Here is a 17,758-nt window from a genome sequence, read left to right on the forward strand (position 1 = left end):
TCATTTTTTGTTTGTTTGTTTGTTTGTTTGTTTGTTTTGGTACTGGGGATTGAACCCAGGAGTGCTTTACCACTGAGCACATCCTTTTTATTTTGTATTTTGAGACCATTTCTCACTGAGTTACGTAGGGTCCTGCTACGTTGCTGAGGCTGGCCTCAAACTTGCATTCCTCCTTGCTGAGATTGCAGACATATATCATCATGCTCAGCTCTTTAATGTATATGTGGGTTTGTGGTGGTGGTGGTGGTGTTTTTTTTTTTGTTTGTTTTTCCCCGTTTTGTTTTTTGTTGTTATTTTTTGTTTTTGGTACGGGGAATTGAACCCAGCAATATTTATATATATTTTTATCTTGCCTTTGTTTTGGTTCTGAGGATTGAAACCAGGGCCTTGCACTACAGGCAAAAAAAGCACTTGCTTTACCAATGAGTTATACCTAAGCTCTTAAAATTTTTTTATTAATCATCCTATAATATATTTTTATTGAGAAGTTTTTAAATATTTCTAGTATTATATATTGAATAATATGTATTTCTAGAATGATATAGATTAAGCATCAGTTATAGTCTTTTTTCCCCCACATTTTTAAATTGGTGCATTATAATGTACATAATGAAGGAATTTGTTGTTACATATTATGCATGCACACATATACAATATAACAATGTAATTTGGCCAATATCATCCTCAGCACTTTCCTCCTTTACCACCTCCCATGCATTGGTTCCTTTCCTCTACTGATCTCCCTTTGATTTCCATGAGTTCTGCCCCCACCTTTCTTTTCCATTAAATTCTCTAGATTCCATATATGAGAGAAAACATGATTCTTAACCTTCTGAGTTTGACTTATTTCACTTGACATAATGGAATGTAGTTCCATCCATTTTTCCTGCAAATGACATAATTTCATTTTTCCTTATGGCTGAATAAAACCCCATTGTGGGGTCTAGGGATGTGGCTCAGTGGTAAAGCGCTCGCCTAGCATGTGTGAGGCATTGGGTTCAATTCTCAGCATCACATATAAATAAACTCATTAAATAAAGGTCAATTGACAACTAAAATTATATATATTTTTTTTAAAACCCCATTGTTACATATACACCACATTTTCTTTTTCATTCATCTGTTGATAGACACCCTGGGTGCTTTAATAGATTGCCTATTGTGAATTGTGCTGCTATAAACATGGGTATGCATATATCACTGTAGTATGATGACTTTAATTCTTCAGGAGCTACACCAAGAAGCTATATCAAGAAGTCGTGTAGCTCAGTCATATGGTGGTTCCATGCCTAGTCTTTTGAGGAACCTTCATGCTGATTTTCATAGTGGTTGTACTATTTATAGTCCCACCGACAATGTAAAAATGTTTCTTTTTCTCCACATCCTCTCCTGCATTTATTATTATTTGTATTCTTGATGACAGCCATTCTGCCTGGTGTGGTATCAGCATCAATGGTATTGTGTCTTATTTTTGTATGTCTGGAGAACCTTGCTTATGTAAATAAATATGGAAGTGAAAAGAGTTTTAATAACGTCAAGTCATTCAATTACTTTAACTTCTTGCAAGTTACATGGTCAGAGATTGCAGTGATCTGTCATCATTATATTTGATGAAAGCACTGAAATCATAAGGATTGAAAAGCACTGAATCATAAAGATTCTGTTACCCAGGCATTGAAGGCAATTTTTACTGTCTCAGTGTCTGAGAAGGATACTAGATAGATACAGTAACTCTCAAATGCCCTAGAAATTTATCTGTTACTGCTTAGATGTACTTTATTTAATTCAATATACAGAAAGGGAGTTGGAAAAGACAGAATTTTTAACAAATTTACCTAAAGATTCCTTTATCTTTTGACAGAATATTTTTCTTACTGTGTCAGAAATATTTTAAAACCCTGAAGTTGCATATTTAGTGCATTAAATTTATGGAAAATCCTTGGTGTGCAATTTAATTGGCAAAGGCAATTTATTATTCAAACCCATCAGTGAAATCATTCTTTTCCTAACTTCTGTTTTGCAATTCAAGTAAGTGTGGTAACTGAACTTTTAAGACAAAAAATACAAAACATTGAAATTAGATATTGAGCCAGGCACAGTAACCCAGGTCCATAATCCCAGCTCCTCCAGACCAAGGCAGGAAGATGACAAGTTCAAGGCCAGCCTGGGCAATTGAGTGAGACCCAATCTCAAAATTTAAAAAAAAAAATTAAACTCAGGGGTAGAATGCTTGTCTAGTAGCAATTACAAAGCCCTCGGTTCATTTCCGTATAACAAAGAGAGAAAGAAAAGGATTGTGGAACATACAGGGTGGATTTTTACCATAAGTCAAAATGAAAGTCATATAATAATAAAACTTTATTAAAACAACATTATAGGGGCTGGGGTTGTGGCTCAGCCGTAGAGCACTCGAAAAGCACATGCAAGGCCCTGGATTCGTGTCAACTACAACTAAAAAATATTTTTAAAAAAATAATGATAAAACACAACAACATTATAGGGCTGGGACTGCATGGCAATTATTGTATAATTTTTGGTTTTGGTAATAATAGAAATTGGAAAGTGAATTGAGGAATGATTGAATTACATATTTCAGTGTATGATTTGATACAATTTTATAACTTATTTGAAAGAAGTCACTATAGCTAGGCACGATGGTGCACACCTTAATCCCAGCCACTCGGGAGGCTGAGGCAGGAGGATCATTAGTTCAAAGACAGCCTAAATAAAAGCGAAGTGCTAAGCAACTTAGTGAGACCCTGTCTCTAAATAAAATACAAAATAGATCTGGAGATATGGCTCAATGGCCGAATGCCCCTGAGTTCAATCCCGAGTACAAAAAAAAAAAAAGAAAAAACACTTTTTTAAAAAAAATTTATTTATTTTATTTTTTGCAGTACTGTGGAGCAAACCCAGGGCTCTGATTATGCTAGGCAAATGCTCTACCACTGAGCCACATCCCCAGCCCTACTTATTTATTTTTTCATAGGCTGGGGATTGAACCCAAGACCTTGTGCATAATAGACAAGTAAACTGAGTTATGTACCCAGCCAATAATTATTTGATAGTTCTAATAAATATTCCAGGCTTTTTTTTTTTTTTAATTGTTTTAGTCACCTTTTTTGATGCTGTGACTAAAGGACCTGACCAGCACAACTATAGAGGAGGAAGAGTTTATTTGAGGGCTCACAGTTTCAGAGGTCTTAGTCCATACAAGGCCAGCTCAATTCCTCAGGGCTCAAGATGAGGCTGAACATCATGGTGGGAGAGGGTGGCAAGTTCAAGGCCAACCTGAGCAATTTACCAATACTGCCTCAAAATAAAAATTTCAAAGAAGGGTTGAGGGTCTAGGTCAATGAAAGAGCACCTAGCATGGACAAGGTGCTGGGTTTGGTTCCCAGTACCACAAAAAAGAAAAGAAATGTTTTATAAATCTGTTGATACAATAATTATTTCTAATAATTTATCATTTCTCTGTTTAAGAAAAGGCATGTATAAAGCTATTCACTGAATCACTGTAATAACAAAAGATCAAAAACAACATTTCCACAACACAGGCTAATTAAATATAGTACATCCATTTAGAAGAATAAAATGTCATATTGTCTTTTGAAAAAGAAAACAAGGGCTGGTGGTGTAGCTCAGTGGTGGAGCCTAGCATCTAAAAGGGCCTGAGTTCAATCCTCAAAAAAAAAAAAAAAAAGGCAGTACTTTGAGTACCAGAAACCAGAATCCTTTGTATACCAGTGTCAGTGATAGTCTCACATAATGTTAAAATAGGGCCAACCTGTCTATAGAATGCTGTATTTGGAATAGTATAAAAGGAATTTTATACTATTTTTCTCAGTGTAGGAGATCAAACCCCTGAACCTCACGCATGCTAGTCAAATAGTCTACCACTGACATTACTGCCCCAGCCCTAAATGTTTTTTCTTTTTTCTTTTTTTCTTTTGCAGGACTTGGGGTTGAACCCAGGGACGCTCTTCCACCTTGCCTATATTCCCATCCCTTTTGACATTTTTTGTGACAGTCTCCCTAAGTTGCCTAGGCTGACCTTGAACTTGGAATCCTCTTGTCTCAGCCTCCTGAGTCTCCAGGCTTAAATACCCAGCCCTAAATGTTTCTTAACACTTCTGTTTTACATAAACCATTTCTGCAGTAAGATCTACCATAGCTTTTTACAGAGAGGATTGCTGAGTATTGAACCCAGGGCTTCTCACACTTAACGTACCCACTACCGCCGAGTTGCACCTCCAGCCACCATACATATTTATAAATTAGATGCATAATTTCTTAGAAACTAAATTTGAACTCACCCCAAATGTCTGATATCTTGTCTTGGCCTTATTTATATATTTTCTTTGCTTTAGATCAGAGTATAAAAGCCATTGTCACCCAAGCAGTTTGGTCATCTTAGGGATTTAGTGTCCTTTAGTTATTTTCTAGAAAATAAATAAATAAATATTATCAAAAATTTTAAGCTATATCCTCCTCAGTTTATATCAACATATCTCAGCATCAAGACCATACCTTGCTGCTAGGGGTGTAGTTCATTAACAGAGCATTTGCTTCTTAGTATGTGTGAGGTCCTCATTTCAATGCCTAGCACCAAAAAGAAAAAGAAAAAATATGCCTCATGTAGATAGTTTTCAGTGCCTTCCTCACTATGAAAACTGCATCAATTGTGTATTATAGAAATGTGTTAACTTGAGTTGTATTTAAGTTTCTGCTACAGTTTCATCATAAGATGGTGTGGCCAAAACTGCTCTTAAAAATTCAATTGCTGAGATTTGTCACAAAGCCAGTGAGTGGCAGAACTAGGATTTTGTATACTTTTGTTGGTGGTGCTTGCAATTTTAACCTAGGGTCTTATACATGCCTATGGACGTGCTTTACTACTGAGCAATACCCCAGTCCCAGAATTCAGTTTTTCTCATTTCAGGTTCAGTGTTTTCTTTACACTACATCTTATAGGGTTTTGTTTGTTTTTCCTGTTGTTTTTATGTTTTTCTGGTGCTAGGACTACCAAATATAGGGCCTCTACAAGCTAGGCAAATGCTCTACCCCGGGTTATATCCCCAGCTGTTAACATCTGAGTAATCAAAATAAAACCTAAATAATGGTTTTTAACAGTAGGTTATGTAAAGCTAGAAGTAATGAACAGAAGAATACACTGGAACAAATTTTTGAGAAGGAAATATAGAAATAAAAATATGGAAAGTATAATAAAAGGAGGGTAGGAAGTAAAGAAAGGAGAATTTAAAAATCTAGGAGGCATAGTTTTAAAAAGATAAAGGATAATAAAAGGTATGAATATTGGGCTGGGGATGTGGCTCAAGCGGTAGCGCGCTCGCCTAGCATGCGTGCGGCCCGGGTTCCATCCTTAGCACCACATACAAACAAAGATGTTGTGTCCGCCGAAAACTGAAAAATAAATATTAAAATTTTCTCTCTCTCTCTCTCTAAAAAAAAAAGGTATGAATATTGAGCAGGATCAATAAAAAGAATAAATTTCATAGCTAATTTCATCATAAGAAAATTGTAGAATTCCAAAGACAAAAAGATATATTTTTTTAAAATCTATTTTTATGTGGTGCTGAGGATCAAACCCAGGGCCTCACATATGCTAGGCAAGTGCTCTACTACTGAGCCACAACCCCAGCCCCAAGACAAAAAGATCTTAAAAGGAACAGAAAACATTATGAATATAGACATGAAATCCTCAGCAAAATATTAGTAAGCTATTTCATGCTTCTATAATTATGTTAAAATGAACCCCAAGCTGTTTTTGGTGGGCATGCCTGTAATCCCAGAGGCTAGGGAGGCTGAGGCAGGAGGATGGTGAGTTCAAAGCCAGCCTCAGCAAAGATGAGGCACTAAGAAACTCAGTGAGACCCTGTCTCTAAATAAAATACAAAATAGTGCTGGGGGTGTCGCTTAGTGGTTGAGTGCCCCTGAGTTCAATCCCTGGTACCCCTCCAAAAGATAAACCCTGATATTGTGTGTATCTATTATAAGAACTAATAAAAAATTTCAGGGGAAAAATACTAACAAATTGAATCCAACAGCATATTAAAAACCCAAAAGCATTTATTCTAAGAAGACAAGATTGGTTGAACATAGGAAATCAATGTAATATGCACATAATAGTATAGAGGGAGATATAACCACATGATCATCTTAATTGATGCAGAAAAAGTATGAAAAAATCCAACCCCCTTTCATGGTGAGAAACACTTTCTCTAAACTCGGAATAGATGGAACCATCCTCAAATTAATCTACAAAAAACCTGCAGCTCGAATCATACTTAAAGATGAAAGGCTGGAAGCTTTATTCTAAGATGAGAAACAAGACAAGTTTATCTTCTCTCACCATTTCTTTCTTTCTTTCCTCCCTCCCTCCCTTGCTTCCCTTCCTCCTTCCCTCCCTTCCTTCCTTCCCTCCCTCCCAGGGCCTTGTGCATACAATGCAAGCACTCTACCAACTGACCTATATCCCCAGCTCTCCCACCATTTCTATTTAACATTCCACTAGAGTTTTTAGCCAGGGCAATTAATCATGAAAATAAAATACTGAGCTCGGGGTATTGCTCAGTAGTAGAGCATTTACCTAGCATGTAGAAGGTCCTGGGTTCAATATCCAGCACTGTAAAAGAATAATAGTAATAAATACATAAATAAAATATAAACAGCATATTGTAAAGGAAGTGAAACTATCTTTAGTCACAAATGAAAATATCTATGGAAAACTATGGAATCTGCACTATTAGAACTAATGAATGAGGGGCTGAGGCTGTGGCTCAGTGGTAGCACACTTGCCTGGTATGTGTGAGGCACTGGGTTCAATTCTCAGCACCACATATAAATAAATAAAGTTCTATCAACAACTAAAAAAATTTTTTATAAAAAGAACTAATGAATGAATCATCAAGGTTGCAGGATATAAGATCAGTATACAAAATAATAATACAAAATTGTGCACTAGGAGTGAACCATTCAAAAATAGGTTTGGGGAAGACTTGATATTCTCAGGGTATCGTTACTGTCTAGAGCATTCTACAGATTTATTGCAAACCGTCAAAATGTCTATTGCCTTTTTTTGAGGAAACTAACAAATGGATCCTAAAATTTATGTGAAAATAGGTGACCCAGAACAGCTAAATCAATCTTAAGAAAAGAACAAAGTGGAAGATTCACAGTCCCCTGTCTCACAACATATTACATGTAGAGCCATTATGTTAAGCAAAATAAGCCTGACATAGAAGGTCAAGGGTTGTATATATTCTCCCATACGTGGAAATTAGAGGGGGAAAGGGAAAGAAAGGTGGTAGGGATGTTTCTCAAAACACATAGAATGTTTGACACCCAGAGTAAATTTTGAGGGGTAATGATGCACCTGTGTAGCTTCATCTAGTGCCAAGTATTGACAGTGAGGGAAGTCATGCGTGTGTAGGAACAGGTACAATGGGAATATATTTTCTACTCAGTTTTGTTATGAACCTAAAAAGTCTCCAAAAAATAAATTCTTCTAAAAAAGAAAAAAAATAGCCCACAAAATTGGAGAAATTTGTAAACCATATGTAAGAAGGGTCTAGTACCCTTAATATATAAAGAATTCTTACAACAAAAGACAATTTTTTTTAATGGGCCCTGAGGACTGGGGGTATAGCTCCCTGGTAGAGGACTTGTCTAGCAGGCTTAAAGGCCATGGACTTGATCCTCAGCACCACAAAAAATGTGTGGGGGCAATGAATTTTGAACGCTATTTCTCCAACAAATAGTCAACAAGCATTTGAAAAGATGCTCAACATCAGTAGCCATTAGAGAACTACAAGTAAAAAACCACAGTGAGTTTGTGGTGGTGCATGCCTATAGTCTCAGAAATTTGGGAGGCTGAGACAGGAGGACCCCAGGTTCAAGGCTAGCACCAGCAACTTAACAAGACCCTATTTCAGAATACAAAAATCAAAGGACTGGAGTTGTAGCTTAGTGCTAAAACATGATTGTGTTCCGTTCACAGTACTGGAAAAGAAAACAACAATCCAGTTAGGTGCTTATCCACTAGGCTACCTATAAATTAATCAATTGTTATTTTTAAGCCAGAAAATAATAAGGGGTATACAGAAGTTGAAACCCTTATACATTGCTCATGAGGATATAAAGTGGTTTAGCTAATGTAGAAAACTGTTTTGGCATTTTATCAAAAAATTAGAGTCACCATTTGAACCAGCAGTTCTCCTAGGAATATTCCCAAGAGAATAAAAAAACATTGATGTAGAAACTTTTTTACACAAACACTCATAACAATGCTATTTATGATAGTTAAGAAGTGGAAACAACTGAAACGTTCATCAGCTGACAAAGGATAAAGAAAAGGTGGCATATCCATAGAATGATAAAATAGAATACTGATAACTGCTATATCATAGATTAACCATGGAAACAATATGCTAAATGAAAAGAAGCCAGATACAGAAGGGCACATAATGTTTGATTCCATTTATGTGAAATGTCTAGAATATGTAAGACTAGAGGCAGAAAATAGATTAGTGGTTACCAGGTGCTGGGTGTAGAGTGAGTCAGAGTGACTACTAACAGGTGCAGGGTTTCTTTTTAACTTTATGAACTTATTGTAGGTTAGAGATGATTTATGAATAGGCTTGCAAGGACCCTAAGAAACCACTGAGTTAAAATTGTTAAGTGGTGAATTTTATGATATGTGACACATAGCTTCTTGTAGAGTGATGTAGGTCTACTACAGGATGAGAACAGAACATCATAAAGTAACAAAGACTACTAGGGATGAGACTGGGGTTGTAACTCAGTGATAGAGCGCTTGTATAGCATTCTCAGCCAGATAGATAGATTGGTAGAGAGAGAGAGAGATAGATAATCATCAACAGCTAAAAACTATATTAAAAAAAAGATTTGTGTGTGTACCAGGGATTGAACCCCAGAGGTACTAAATCACTGAGCCACATCCCCAACCTTTTTATATGTTTTATTTGGAGACAGGGTTTTGCTGAGTTGCTTAGCTCCTCGCTGTGTTGTTGATTCTGGCTTTGAACTCGCAATCTTTCTGCATCAGCCTCCCAAGCCACTAAGCCTGGCACTGAGCCTGGCAAGAATTTAAAAAAAAAAAAAAATGACTACTAGGATCATGTTACCAGGGATTCAGGAACCAAATTCAAGAGGCTCCTACAGATAAGACAGGCTGCACATCCAAAGGAGCAAGTGGGAGACTGAAGCATATCAACATTTCATAATAGTACTTTTTAAAAAAAAATTATTTATATAGGTATCTTTGGTTTTAGGTAGATACATTAGTTTGTTTTTATGAGGTGCTGAGGATCGAACCCAGTGCCTCTTGCATGCTAGGCGAGCACTCTACCACTGAGCCACCACCCGACCCCAGTACTTTTTTTTATATATATTTTTTAGTTGTCAGTGGACCTTTATTTATTTATATGTGGTGCTGAGGATAGAACCCAGTGCCTCACACACGCTAAGCAAGTGCTGTACCACTGAGCCACAACCCCAGCCCTCAAAAAGGTACTTAAAAAAAAATTAATGGTGCTAAGAGTATAAGAGCACTTGGCTCACATGCTCAAGACCCTACACTGCAAATAATAATAATAATTTAAAAGTTAAAAAAAAAAAAAGCCAAAGGGCTGGGGCTATAGCTCTGTGGAAGAGCACTTGCCTTGCATGTGTGAGGTACTGGGTTTGATCCTCAGCACCACATAATAATAAATAAATGAAGTTATTGTACCAACTACAACTAAAAAAATTAAAACAAAAATAGCCAAGTGCAATAGTGCATACCTATACCTCCAGCTACTCAGGAAGCTGAGGCAGAAGGTTTGCTTAAGTCCAGGAATTGAAGCCAGCCCAGACAACATAGCAAGACACCTATCTTAAAACGAGAAAAGAGAAGAGAAAAGAAAGCCTGTGCCCAGCAGAACATGGTGGTACACACCTGTAGTCCCAGTGGCTTGGGAGGCTGAGGCAGGAGGATTGTGAGTTCAAAGCCAGCCCCAGCAACTTCACAAGGCCCTAAGCAACTCAAGGGCTGTGGGGATGTGGCTCACTGGTTGAGTGCCCCTGAGTTCAATTCCTGGTACCAAAAATAAAATGTTCCAGGGACCTTTTATTGTTTGAAAGAAGGGTGAAAGTATTGATTCACTTCAGTTTATAAGTTTAATGTGCTGGTTAAAATTATTGCCAATCATTACAGGAAAGAGTTTATAATTTCCAAGGAGAAGGTAATAAAGAAAGACATGCTGGGGATATACCTCAGTTGGTAGAGTGCTTGTCTGATAGGCATGAGTCCTTGGGTTCCGTCCCCAGAACCATGAGAGGAGAGAAACTATAAAATGAAATAGTGGAATAAATCCAAGTATACCATTCCTAATTCCATAAATGGACTAAATTCCATAAACTTGAAAGATTGGCACTCAGAGAGAGAAAACTTGGTACATATCATTCATGTAAGACATCTCTCTAACTTAATACAACAAGATTGAAATAAAAGAATAGAAGGGGTAGAGTTGTGAAACTATGTTCTTTAGAGAGCATAAAGATTTTATTTTTTTCTCTCTTAAGGTTAAAGAAGAAGGAATTTAGTTTAGAAGAAATATATACCAACAAGAATTATAAGTCTCCTCCTGCAAACAGGTAGGTATAAAAAAGGTGGGCGGAAAGAATTCTGAAATGATTGATATAAATATCTAGAACTTCAGAAGGGTTTCAGCTCTATCAATATCGTTACTTATGAATAACTAGAATTTGGTATTTTTTGATCCCTCTGCTTAAATTTTGGTCAGTGGTAGAATAGGAAAGAAATATGTATGGGTTAGATGGACATATAAAATGTAGTTTCTTTGTAGTTTGTATTTGTGTTTTTACCCAATATACTGACCAGCTTCTTTTGGACTGATATATCACTGATCCTCAAATATGAGTCCAATCCCAAGTACATAAAGTTTCTCTTGACCACGTTTGGGTCTGAATTCAGTTCAAGTCTATATGACATTTATTTTGTCTAGGATATAGCCCAATAGTTGTAGGATTTTATACATGTACTCTTAAGACATTTGTACAAGACTATTCATTGCTATATGATAAGACAGGATTTGAAATAATCCAAAATATCCATTGCTGGGATTTTGGTCCATCCTTATAATGGAATATGCTGTATAACCTTAAAAAATGAATCTTATCAATCTGGCTCAACACAGTGGCAGATACCTATAATGCCAGCAGCTCTAGAGGTTAAGGTAACAGAATTTAAGTTCCTGGCCATTCTTAACTGTCTCAAAAAAAAGGGTTGGGGATGTAGTTCAGTGGTATAGCACCCTAAATTCAATCCCCAGTACCACCACTGCCAAAAAAAAAAAAAAAAAAAAAAAATCATCTGATTTATTGTTGTTGTAGTAAATTGGAACAAGTTTAAAGGGTATTGATAGGACAACACATTGTATAAAACAGTATATATAGTTACAGTTTGCTATTGTTTGGGCCATATGCCCAACCATAGGCCAAATTCTAGCCAGTGGCTTTTTTTGTTTGTTTTTTTTGTGGTGCTGGTGATTGAACCCAGGGCCTTGTGCATGCAAGATAAGCACTACACCAACTGAGCCCTATCCCCAGACCCTTTTTCTTCTTTTTAATGAGATAGGGTTTCTCTGGCTTGGAACTCCTAGGCTCAAAGTATTCCCCCACTCTAGCCTCCTTAGTGCTGGGACTATAAGCTGTGTCCCACAATGCCCAGCTTGCTTTTTTTTTTTTTTTTTTAATGACCTATAATAATGGTTTTTACATTTTTGTTGTTGTTGAAAGAAGGAAGGGCTAGGGTTGTAGCATGGGTGAGGCAGTGGATTTGATTCTCAGCACCGCATATAAACAAATGAATAAAATAAAGGTCTGTCAACGACTAAAAATATATATTTAAATTAAAAAAAAGAAGGAAGGAAGAGGAAAAAAATTGTAATAGCCACCTATATGGCTCACAAAATTAAAAATGTTAGTACTACCTGAACTTTATAGAAAAGGGTCACTCCCTAATATGTTATTTATGCCTATCTATACACTGAATGGCTTTTGGGAAATTACAAAAAAAAATTATTATTGTCTATGGTGGGAATTAATTTCACTTTTATTCTATATTATCCAGTTTGAACTTTTTCCTCTGTGTATACATATACTTATTAATAAATACCTATATTTGTGTTTTCCATACATATAGATAGATGCTAAGAGGAAACAGTTGAGTAGGGAGTAGTTAGTGCACGTATTTAACAGCTTCTAGTAACTAGAAAGAAAAGGTTAATGAGCCATGTGAGTCAGTCTGTCATTGATTTTGTTTTGTACCCCACCCTCAGGTGTTTAGAGACCATCTTTGAGGAACCCAAGGAACGAAATGGTACACTAATCTCAGTAAGCCAACAGAAGAGGAAGCGAGTTCTAGAATTTCAGGATTTTACAGTACCACGAAAGAGGAGAGCTCGAGGTAAAGTCAAGTTGACAGGCAGCTTTACCAGGGCCCAGAAGGCAGCTCTGCAGAGTCGAGAACTGGATGCTCTTTTGCTACAGAAACTGATGGAACTAGAGACCTTCTTTGCCAAGGAAGAGGAACAGGAGCAGTCTTCAGGTTGTTGAAACAAATTCAGATAAGAGTCTCAATTTTGTATGTTTTTGGACCTCCCTGGAATAGGTCACCTAATTTTGCCCTTAGGCCCAAACCACTCAAGATGTCCAGTCCATGAATATTTACCTATTTCAAGGTGCAGCCTTTTTAGGAACTGGTAAAGGAGGAACCTCTACTTCTACTGCTGAGTTTAGAACCTCAGGAATGCTCTTTTCTCCTGGAAATGGTCCTGAATGCCATCTGGCCACCTCCTCCCAATCGAAGGAGGAAGGAGGAAGAAGCCACATATCTTAAGCAACACTAGGATTCCAAGGACTCACAGCATTTGCACGTCCAAATGAAAGTTCTGCTTTGTTTACGGTGGTGCTAGACCAAGATTACTTAGAAACATGGCCTAGGGAGGGGGACCTGGTGTCCTGCCCTGTGTGGTCTCACTGGCTCATTTAGGTGGTCAAGAAAAGATGAGCTATTGTGTTTTCTAATCATTTGAGTCTGTCCAGAACCTGTTGGTGTGAGTGTATATGAGTGTGTGCGTGTGTGGGGGGCCTTTTTCCATCATTTTCTCCCCACTGTGACTGTGGGTCACTAGTGCCAGAGGAGCCCGTCCAGGCCCCAAAGTAAGTTGCACTTTTAATGTTGTGGTGTTGATTATTTTCAGTTTCTTTATTTTTATTATTATTGCTGCATGTTTGGGGCCTTTAAATGTGATTTTTCTTTTTTTTTTAAGACATTAAGGAGAAAGACAGTACATGTCTTAGGAGAATACATGTCAGGCATATGACCCAGTTGATCAGTACATGGAGGAAACATTTTCCCATTCATGTGTTTTAAGTAATCCCTCCCCATCTCTAACTTCTAGTGTAGTTCATTTGAGGGAGCACTTTTTCCTCTGGGTTCTCATTCCTGCCCACTAAACACACACATTTTTTATTTTTTTTTTATTATTATTCTTTTTTTAGTGATATAAGTGAAATCAGATTTCTCTTCCAGTCATTTTAAAAAAATGCTAAGGTCAAGTGTGGTTTTCTCTCAAATGTTGGTGTGTAACCAAGTTGACTGTAGCAACTTTGGTGGTGATCAGAGACCAACCCAGAGTGTTTGCAGCTATCCAAGCAGCCTGCTCCAGGAGTAGGGAGAGAGTCAGGGTAGTAGTTCAGTCCCAGTGATGCATTCTCATGGTGAGATTCTGAAATTCCATAGCCAACCCTCATTGAGGATACCTGGTCAAACCTACTGAAAATGCTGTCAAATGCCTGAAGAAGCTAAGTGTTTTGGTTTGTACCTGCAGGAGTCTGGGCATCAGGCTCAGAAGTCTCATTCCTTTCCCAATGAATCCCTCTCCCCTCCATCCTTCCCTTATAGTTTCTTTTTTTTCTTTTCTTTTCTTTCTTTCTTTTTTTTTTTTAATTTATTTTTTTTATTTCCCTCACTTAAAATAAGAGTTCAGAGAATCAACTTTCCTTGGCTGGTGATATGCTCAAGCCAGCCTCAGGACACTGTTCACCTTTCTTCATCCTCCTAGGAGCCACAGCCACAAAGCAATCACTGATGGAACTGTCATAGCTCCAGGGACATTTCCCAGTCAGAGATGAGCATCTGGTGCCCTCCTGGAATGTTGGATTACTCTCTTAGGATGTTTTGTTTCCCCATTTGTTAGTGGGTGGGCAGATGGGGTGGGGGTTGGGGGGTCTCTATGTGCCTTTCTTTTGCAGGTTAAATTTGTGCCATGCTGGAGCAGAAAAACTGACAAGAACAGGGGGGAAAAAAAGTGCCACGTCTGTCATCCAGGCCCACTGCCTCAGACGTAGCATTTAAACAAGTGACATATATACCTGGACATCCACAGAAGATTCCAAGGCCATGGCCCAATAGGATTAGAAGAGCACCAGGGTTCCATACTGCCTCTGAATGATGCTGGCCAGATTCTGCCATTCTATATCCCCTTTATCCAAACTGTGTGGACATGACCTATGTTTCACTTCAATACCTCTGCCTTGGTTAGACAAGGTTCTTAGGCACTCAGTCCCTCTCTGTCATTTTCCTAGAGAGAGTACAATGAGTAATACATGTTCCCTTGTACAAACATGTAGGGAGCTCCATTGCCAACCATAGCTAAAGCAGTACTGCGGCAATCATGTCACCCAGCAGATGAAAGTTGAGGGGGCACAAATGTAGTATCACCAACATGACAGGCATAAAATTTCAAGTTTGCCTATTATAGGCATGGCGCTTGAAAGGTCCTAGAGCAGTGATTTGAAACATTGGCATCTGGGAATGGAGGACTAGGCTCCTGGCTCCTTCCTTATCCTGGAATGTAGGGGAAAAACTGCTCTGAAGCCAACCCTTTCTGTCCTTGGAATTCTTGGCCTATCCTCACCAGAGAGCCCTGTCCCTGCTCCAAAAAAGGGGTCCCCATTGCAATCCTGAAATTACCTGAAGTTGCTACATCAGGTTCTAGTAGAACTCAGCCACACCTGTCTTAACATCCAATTTTGCTATTTATCTAGCCAGCTTTGGGGCTGTCAGTGATCCTCAGAATCTGTGGTCACTGACCACAATGGGAGACATTAGTCAGCTGCTGGCATGCCACCTGACCAGGGCCATAGGAGGTCTATTGTGTGCTGGAAGTTGATAAGAATTATGAGTATGGAGACTTCCCACCCCAAGTACTGGGAAGCTGCCATCAGTTACAGTTTATTCAACTATATCACCTCCAGAAGTTTTAGTGTTTTCATGTTTATGAAAAAGGAGGAGAAATCTCAGGTCCAATCAGGGTTCTGCCCATCTCCTTTTCCATATTTTGATTTCCAGCTATACTGGCCTGGACTCTCCTTACCTCCCCTCCTCCTCTATTCTATTTCTTTTGTTTTCCCCCTCTTCTTTCCAACTTCATATCTCAATTAGTTTGAACGTACCTCATACTTTTTAAAGCAGATTGTTCACTTTTTCTTACCAACCTTATTCTTAAAAGCTACAGCTGAGGGAGGTACAGTGAAAAGACGTGTAGCGTTTGCCTTACTCGGAGCCTGAAGAGCTCAGAAACTCATGCTGTGAATCCCAAAACTCAGTGCTCCTCCAAGAGCTGTGAAAATCATGACACTTTGTCACAATTTTGCCTGAAAGGGTCTTTTGCTTGGGCACCAGAGCCAACCTGAGGTCAATTTCAGATTCTAATCTCTGGGCATTGACTCCCAGTGGTTCATCCCCTGCCCACCAGGTAAAAAGCAGTAGCAAGTGTGCAGGACTGTGGCAGCAGGTCCAAGGCTGCAGTACAGCCTAACGGGCAGAGAGCCATCACTCCCATCTTCAAGCTGGGATTCCATCTCATCATCAGTTCCATGTACATTAAGATCTGCGAAAGACCAACTTTTAGGCAATGATACTTTTCTCCCATTGCCTGGGGCGGGAGAGGAGTATGCAGTTGGTGCTTTCTTTAATACCCTTGTTTTGTTTCTATAAACTTTTCCCCTGGTATCATGGAAAGGACCTCTTAAATAACCACATTGTGGGTGGCTATATCCAAAGTATTAATAATTGGCCAGAGGTAGGGAGTATCCTTGCCTGGATTCATGCCAGGAGAGGACCCCTTGCTTGAACTGAATTTCTGTATAAAGCTGACTAGGGGGAAAGGCTTAACTTCACTAAAATCACAGTTTAATATTACCATCTAGCCACATGTTGAACAACAGGAACTTTGACTGTGAAGTGGGGGTCCCCATGTAGCCTGTCATTCAGCACAGCATGCTCAGATTTGATGCTTGTTAACTGTCTTCACAAGCCCCTCTTGGTGCTGAATTGGATTTGAATTCTCCATGAGAGGCTGCATCTCCTTGAACCAAGGTCTGGGCCAGTAAGTAGCTGCCTGAAGTGTTTCTATATTATCATGGTCAATAGTTCAGTGAAATTTGTACATTTTTGGTAACATTGGCATACATGATGCCCCTGCAGTTCCTTTTCTGTTTGGTAGTTTGTGACTCTAAAATGCCCACTGTTATGTGTGTTAATTTATGAGAATAAAAATTTTTTGAAATCTTTCAAATAACTGTCAGGGCTGTTAGTTTTATTCTTGTGGTCTGATACTAGATTAAAATTATGCCTGTAATGCCATGAAGTTTTGTTTTATTTTGTGTTTTGTTTTTTAATAGACATTCCAGAACGTTTTTTGAGAACTGTTCTGAGCTCAGAACATGTGTAGAATTCCACCTCAAAGGTGACCTCTAGAACCTGCTGTGTAACATTTTAAACATACTCAGCAGTGGCAAATAGTCTTTTTTTTTTTTTTATTACCAGGGAATATGGTATTTTGAAATAGTAGTCCTTTTGATCTGAGTTTACATAAGTACACAACAAAGAAATCGCTTGATGATATTTCTCTATAATGTTTCTCTGTCAGTAACCAATGCATGATTGTATGCGGTAGGGGTCCAGTAAATAATCTGAGTCATTGACCAACTATGTATGTATTAATTTTATTGACCAAGTGTTCTGTGTGCTTTTTAAATAATGTCACTGACGTTTCTCACATGGCAATTATACAATTAGGTGAAACTATATTTCACATATTTGGATTAAGATTCTAGTTTGCTGAGAACACTATTTGGAGGAATATGAATACAATGGGATCCATTTATTTGCTTTTAAAAAAGGAGTCACTTTTTTATTTGTTCTTTTTAGTTATATATGTTAGTAGAATCCATTTTGATAAAATTATACATGCATGAAATATCTTACTCTAATTAAGGTCTCGCTTTTTAATCATCTGTTCTTCCTACTTGAAAGAATGATTCTGAAAAACAGCAATATCACACCATACTCACATGTTTCAGAAAGAAACATGATTTTTCCTGAGGATAATGTTCCTCTGTCCAGAGCAACAGGAGTACCAGGGGGTGGGCTGTGACTCAGTGGTAGAGTGCTTGTCTCACATGTGTGAGGCACTAGGTTTGATCCTCAGCACCACATAAATAAATAAAGTTATTGTGTTCATCTACAACTAATTTTTTCTTAATGTTAAAAAAAAAAGGAGTGCCCAGTTTTCTTTAATCCTCAGGACTTCTGCAATGTGAAATTCTATCCAGGTCATCTTTGCTATTTGGAAAGCATCCTGTC

The 17,758-nt window shown here is 38.0% G+C and overlaps 1 protein-coding gene across 7 annotated transcripts in view; it reads left to right on the plus strand.

The window, feature by feature from the left end:
* Window positions 1-17,094, plus strand: part of PRR14L (proline rich 14 like) — a 67,398-nt gene extending 50,304 nt beyond the window's left edge. For all 7 annotated transcript variants that reach the window (XM_081283061.1, XM_081283062.1, XM_081283063.1 and 4 more), the window contains 2 exons: window positions 10,606-10,677; window positions 12,384-17,094. In XM_081283061.1, the coding sequence (XP_081139187.1) occupies window positions 10,606-10,677; window positions 12,384-12,660 (349 nt within the window). In that variant the 3' untranslated portion in view covers window positions 12,661-17,094. The remainder of the gene's footprint in view (window positions 1-10,605; window positions 10,678-12,383) is intronic.
* Window positions 17,095-17,758: the final 664 nt, after the last annotated feature.

The sequence above is a fragment of the Spermophilus citellus genome (genome assembly GCF_964194105.1).
Source record: "Spermophilus citellus genome assembly, chromosome: 3".
Taxonomy (NCBI): domain Eukaryota; kingdom Metazoa; phylum Chordata; class Mammalia; order Rodentia; family Sciuridae; genus Spermophilus; species Spermophilus citellus.